Here is a 6,482-nt window from a genome sequence, read left to right as displayed (position 1 = left end):
TACATTTCATTAACAGCTAGTATGTGCTGTGGACCTAATGTGCACCTAATATGCATGACACATTTTTATATGTGTATCATTAATCTTTTCAACAAGCCAGTGATGATCACCCTATCCCAATTTACAGATGAGGAAACCAAAGCCCAGAGAGGTCAAGAAGTTTTCCCAAGACCACAGAGCTAGCAAGTAGCAGAGGCAGGATCTGGACCCCTGCAGGGCCTGAGTTTTCTCCCCTGCAGTCCTTGGCACTGATTGCCGTCAGTTTCCCAGCCAGAGAATCAGCTGAGAGCTGAGTCCGGGACTTCTCTGCTGTCCACCCACCCATTACCACGCTTGGCTACTCTTGACCCCAGGCAGCGGCCGATGGAGACAGTCTGAGTTCCAATCTGAGAGCAGGAGGGGCCCTGACCCTTAGCAGGGGTGAAAGGGTTCTACACAGGACCAGGAACTCCAGCATGCCCACCCCACCCCGTACCACTCCTGTTAATTCAACCCATCTTTCAAAGGTCGCCAATGCCCCCTTCCCAGCCCCTCTTGGGTAGGACAGAGGGCCCTTCAGCCTTGGCTGCCACCATGACCACTTTCTTGGGAGGGGTTGTTTTTCTAAACTTCTGAACCTGAGGTGGAGACAGACTGCAGGTGTGCGGGCGACCCGGGCCTGTGTGATGGGATGTCACAGTCACTGCCGTGTGGTTTGTGTCCTTGCCCAGGGTGGCCACAGGATAATTGCAGGTTTTCAGCATGGAAGGGACCTCTTGGTGTAAATGTAGCTGATTAGCATCACGTGTGTGCCCATGTGTCTGTGCACGTGCTCAGGTGTGAGCCTGTGTGTGTGTGCAGTCCTTGTGAATCCTCTCCACCCCTCTCCCCTGCCCAGCGGCCTCTCTGCCCTCACTGCTCAGACTCTATTCCAGCAGAAGCTGCCCCCCGCCACTACCTCCTTCTCCCTGTGTGATTATTTTTAAGGGGCGTTTCAGCCTTCTTTCTCAGGCTCCTTCTGTCCCTCAGTGACATTTCAAGCGTCAACTTACCTGATTCTGCCTAGAGCACTCTGAAGCCAGGGCCTGATTCCTAGCTCTAAAGTACTCTGCACTTCAGTTTCCCCTTTTGGAGTCTCCAAGGAGAAGCGGGGAGGAAGCCACAGTGAACAGTGTCACAAGAAAGCTGAGACTAAGCCACCAACCTGCTCTCTTCTCTTCCCCTAGATTCAACCAGATTCCTCATTCTTTTAATGCTTCACCTGTTAGTCTCTGATCCCGAGTCTCAGTTTCCTCATCTGTGAAATGGGGATAATAATAGTATCTAACTCAGAGTTAGGTGGCATCACACACTCAATGGACAAGTTTGAGCAACCTCTGGAGATAGTGGAGGATAGGGAAGCCTGGAATGCTGCAGTCCATGGGGTCTCAAAGAATTAGACACAATTTAGCGACTGAACAAACAGCAGAGCTGCTTAGACAAAATATAAGGCTTCTATAATAGGATGTGGTATGTGGTAAGAGCTCATTAAATGTTAGTAATTACTGTTACCATTAAAAGTCTTTACTGAGCCCTTTACGGTGCCCAGTGTACTAGGCTCCAGAGGCGTCTTCTCTCCAGATTACTCTCATCTCTCGTTTTTGTTCAAGGTGCTTCATAGGTCAAAGTTGGATGGGTCTGCTGCTGCTAAGTCGCTTCAGTGGTGTCCGACTCTGTGCGACCCCATAGACAGCAGCCCACCAGGCTCCGCCATCCCTGGGATTCTCCAGGCAAGAACACTGGAGTGGGTTGCCATTTCCTTCTCCAATACATGAAAGTGAAAAGTGAAAGTGAAGTTGCTCAGTAAGTGTCCGACTCTTCGTGACCCCATGGACTGCCGCCCACCAGGCTCCTCCCGTCCATGGGATTTTCCAGGCAAGAGTACTGGAGTGGGTTGCCATGGATGGCTCTAGAAGCCCCCAAACAGCAGGAGGAACACTTTTCTGCCCTGGGCTAGAGACCGCTCTCTGGGACATGGGGTCACAGGGCTGTAGTTCTCACAGGAGGTTGAGCACTCCCTCCCACATTCCACCTCCAGTCCTTCCCTGGAGGGCAAGTTTGCCCAAAGAGGAGCAGCAGCTCAGCTTTGTCTAAAGCGCCCTCTGCTGGCCACTGGCAAAGGCCTTGGTCGAGGGTGGCGAGTAGGGCGAAAGGAGCCTCCTGAGTGTGAGGGGAAGGGAATGTCTGCCCAGTGCAGAGTCCACAGAGTCACCAGTGTGTGTGCTCAGTCGTGTCCGATTCTGCGACCACATAGACTGCCGCCCACCAGGCTCCTCTGTGCATGGAACTGTCCAGGCAAGAATACTGGAGCAGGTTGCCATTTCCCACTCCAAGGGATCTTCCCAACCCAGGGACCAAACCGGTGTCTCCTGCATTGGCAGGCGGATTCTTTACCCCTGGGCCGCCTGGGAGGCCACTGTGTTACCTTCTCACCCTCAAAATGTCTGGCTTGGAGTATCCCCCCCGCCCCCCCTTTTTTTTTTTGGTTGCCAGCCTGAGAACAGCTTCTAACACAGTAAATGCAGAAATATTCAGACCTGGACAAACAGCCAGCCAGAGCTAACAACCTGCTCCCGATAACAGTAGGGAGAGAGGCTAGACAGCATGCAGAACTTCCTGACAGCAAAACAAGACTGGGGGTGAGGTGGGGGAGGGGATTCTTATTTAAGAGGTAATGAAATCCCGTGGACAGACGAACCGGCCTGGTGGGCTACGGTCCATGCGGTGGCAAAAAGTTGGACACAACAGCATCTGAACACCAAATGATGGGGGAGGGGGCTACATGGGATATGTCAGAACAGTAAGGACATTAATGATTGAGTCTAACTCAGAAGACGGAGGTCCACAGCAGCCTCCTGTTTCTTGCATTTTAAGACCTTCCTCTCTGCCAATACCTGGGATAGGTCTCACCCCACGTCCAAATGTACCAATCAGACATTTGCCATATCCCTGGGGGAAGGAATAAAAAAGACTAGTTTGAAGCAGGAGAAACTGAAGTTGGACCACTGGAAGGGCTGTCCTGACACTGAGGCTAGGTGTCTTGTCCCTTTAGAGTCTCCCATGTGGGAAGAGTGCTCCTAGGGCCAACCAGGGAACAAACCTCCTGTGGGTGGAGTTGGGAGCTGACAGCTAACACCTCTGGATTCTCTAGAAGGCTGGTGGGTTCCACGGGAAAGCAGGGGGAAAGGGAAGCGGCCAGAGTGAAATTGAGGGTAACTGCTTTGCTGCATTGTCAAGAATGCCCATTTCTACACAGATTACTTGCCGCTAGTCCTACTGTGCAGAACCCTGGCAGCCTCCATGGAGGGTGATGGGGGCAGATTACAATTTGAGCAGTGCTACTTCATAGCGCCCGGTGGGCAAGTGGGCAGAGCTCCCCTGGCCTGGCCCCTCCTGAGATGCCCTCTCTAGGCAGGGACAGGGGATTCACCCAGGGCTCTGCACCAGGGTCCAGAGGATTAGGGCAGGGGAAGGAGGCAAGGTAGATGGGGCTGGACAGAAAGTGGAGGAGGACACAGATAATGGTTGAAAGGAGTAGGAAAGGCCTGAGACAGGAAGTCAGTGGAGACTCAACCTCCAGATCCTGCCGGCTCTTTTCCCCGCTACTTCCCTCAAGCTTGGCTTTTGGAAAGTTCCAGCATTTTGATGCTTTGTGGGGTTACTAATGCCAGGTCTGCTTTCTCAACACCTTCCGTCCTCTCTCCACACTTTCCCCAAGCGCACACACTCCTTCCCGGGCTCTGCTGTGAAGTGCCCATGGTGCTGGAAGGGAGCTGGGGTCTGAGGTGGGGAGGGCTCCCCTACTGCAGATGGGTAGTGGGTGGGGAGTCAGGATTTGGTGTGGGCCAGTGTGGTGGTGCCCCCTACCCTGCTCTGCCCTTAACAGTCTGAACCTCTTCCTTCCCTCCCCCAGCTGTCCGGTGTCCTTTTCCATGGGCTGCAATAACCCCTTTTTTGACCCGAGTCTACACTTACAAGCGCTTACACGGCACAGTGGTGGACAAACATCTCAATGCCACTCCCTCCCCTACACACACCTATCCAGGTAGCCTCCACCCATGGGTGATGGGCCCAGAGGGCTTCCCAGGCAAGTGCTTCTGCAGCAAGAACCCTCTGGATCCCAGGAGGAAATCTACTGCCCAGTGAAAACGTCCAGGCAGGAAAACTTGGATTTCAAACCCATGAAGGAACCAGGCCCAGTAGTTGTGACTTTGGGAGAAAACATAATGATGGAGACCTGGTTTCAGAGAAAATTCCCCAGATGAAAAGGGAGCCAGGTGGAGCGGAGAGGAGCTGGAACAAAGCTGTCAACGATCATGGAGGCGGAGACGCTGGTGCTGGGGCTCGGTCCACTTCCGCACTTGCAGCAAGCGCCCCTCCAGGAGCCCCCGCTGCCCAGAGCGTCCTCCCCTCCCTTGCTGACACACGCAGGGCCCAGTGAAGAGAGGACGTTTAATATTTCTGTGCTGGTCAAACAGAACACAGGTGGGGAGTACATAGGGGAGGGGGCGGAGGGCCCCCTGCCTCTTGGGAAGGGTGGCTTGTGAAGGGGTGTACGTGGGGGTTTCTTGGGAAATAGTCCACGGAGTCTTCTCAGCAGAGGGGCCTGGCCTGGGGTGTTGTGTAAGCATCAAACACACCCAGTCCTTGGCCTTAAGTTGGGGTCCCCCATAGGGGGTCTGTGGAGAGAGTCTCACTTTTTTTTCCAGCTCCTTCGCTGGAATCCACACTCCCAGTGTGATGCGGAACTTGGTCCTGGAGAGGGGGGTCAGGAGAGCCCCCAGGAAGCAGCCCAGGGTTGGGAGGAGGGCTCCCCGTGCCCATGGCCCAAGGGGACGAGAACCCTGCAGGGGGAGCTGAGGGCGGAAGTCTCCTCCCCTCTGCTGGACTGGAGCAGAGGGGAGGTGCGCAGGGCCGCCAGCTTCTACTGAGTCCCAGGGTCCTTGGGGCGGGGGTGGAGAGAGGGGGTCTTGGCCACCAACAGACACTGTAAACTTTGGTTTAAAACAATAACTTAAATCGGGGAGGGCTTCCAGCCTGGGGCTGGGGTGGGCATGAGGAGCAGGGGATGTGGGAGGCGACAAAGGAAAAAGCCAACAAAAAGTTTTGGTTTTTGCTTCCGGCATAAGAAAGGTCTTTGGTCATCCGTGTAACTGAGGGGTGCAGGGTTGGGGGTGGGTGGGGGAAGACTGCAATGGGGGACCTGAAGGCTGGGGTGGGAGTGACCGGTTGGGTCACAGCAGCCACCATATTCATCCCGCCCGCCTGCCCACCCGCTTTCAGCCTGGCCTTTTCCCGGGACGGAGGCAGATGCTTTCCTGCAGCCCCGGCAACACCTAGGCCTGACTCCAGCCTCAAAGGTAGCTCGGCTCCACCTCCACGAGTCCACCGGGCACAGGCCTCTTCCTGTGCTTCCTGGCGTGAGGGGCAGCAGCCAGCCAACAGGGATGGAGGCCTGCTTCAGCCTGGAGCCGGGCGCCCTGCTTCCACGGACCCGCCCCCAATCCAGGTTCTCTCCCTCCACCCCGGAACTTGTCCACCCCGCCGCCCCCCCACTAGCTGTGGCTTCTGAACAGGCAGAGCTGAGGGGGCTGGTTTCTCCTGGGGCTGCTCTGAGATTTAGCTGCTCTGACCCAGGCCAGGGCAGGGGAAGGAGTCGGGATGGAGTTAGTTAGTTCTTCACAGTACGGACAAGATGGTGGAAGGGAGCACAGATGGAGGAGGTGGGGGCCTCTGGCCAGACCACACAGCCAGAGCCAGGGGTGCAGTGCCCTGGGTTTGAGAGGGTGGCTTAGCCCCGCCTGCGGGTCTCCAAGGCGCTGAGCAGCCCTGTAGGGGCGAGCTGGTGGGGGAGGAGGGCCCTGATGCTGCTGGTGGTTGGGGGCAAGGGGCGTGAAATTCAGATGTTGGGGGGGGGTCTGAGGAGGGGTCTGGGCCCTCCGTGTCCTCTGCCGGTCCCAGACCAGGGATTCTGTGTCCCCTCGGGGTGCGGGGCGGACCGTCCCTGCCCCCGAGTGTCATAGGTCAGTCAGGTCACCTAGGGAGTTGCTGGCCCAGCCCCCCCATCTGAGTCCCGGAAGTGCCTTGAGGTTGGGCGGGGCGGGGCGTGGGGGTAAGTGGGGCCTGTTCCCGAAGGCGGGGTCTCACCCCTGCCCCTGGAGGCCCTTAGGACAGTTCTTCTCCCGGCAGCTCCTCCTCCAGGTCCCTGTCTTCTGGAGGCCCTGCGGTGCTGGGGTTGGGGGGCCCCATGGGGGGCCCGGGCCGTCTGTCCTCCTCAGCCTCAGCCGGCTCCTCTTTCACCTGTACCTGGTGGCTGTGATGGGAGGGGTGATGTGGACACCCGGGGGGCCTTCCCCTGCCCGCTCCCACCCCAAATGCATCCAGAATCTGGGTGTCTCCCCAGGAGCTCCTCATTTCTGAGCGACTGAGGGCTGACATCAGTCTGGTCTCCCCCAGGGCTCTCT

At 56.6% G+C, this 6,482-nt stretch overlaps 1 protein-coding gene across 7 annotated transcripts in view; it reads right to left on the bottom strand.

Moving 5' to 3' along the window:
* Positions 1-4,451: 4,451 nt before the first annotated feature.
* The window catches only part of FOXP4 (forkhead box P4), a 50,873-nt gene continuing 48,842 nt past the window's right edge, over positions 4,452-6,482 (bottom strand). For 6 of the 7 annotated variants that reach the window (XM_059880340.1, XM_005223436.5, XM_005223441.5 and 3 more), the window contains one exon: positions 4,457-6,331. In XM_059880340.1, the coding sequence (XP_059736323.1) occupies positions 6,184-6,331 (148 nt within the window). In that variant the 3' untranslated portion in view covers positions 4,457-6,183. Of the gene's footprint in view, positions 6,332-6,482 lie in introns of all 7 variants that reach the window. The other variant, NM_001205524.1, reaches the window with a different exon arrangement.

This window comes from Bos taurus, chromosome 23, assembly GCF_002263795.3.
Source record: "Bos taurus isolate L1 Dominette 01449 registration number 42190680 breed Hereford chromosome 23, ARS-UCD2.0, whole genome shotgun sequence".
Classification (NCBI taxonomy): domain Eukaryota; kingdom Metazoa; phylum Chordata; class Mammalia; order Artiodactyla; family Bovidae; genus Bos; species Bos taurus.
Note: the sequence above shows the minus strand (reverse complement) of the source record. Positions and strands in the feature narration are given on the sequence as shown.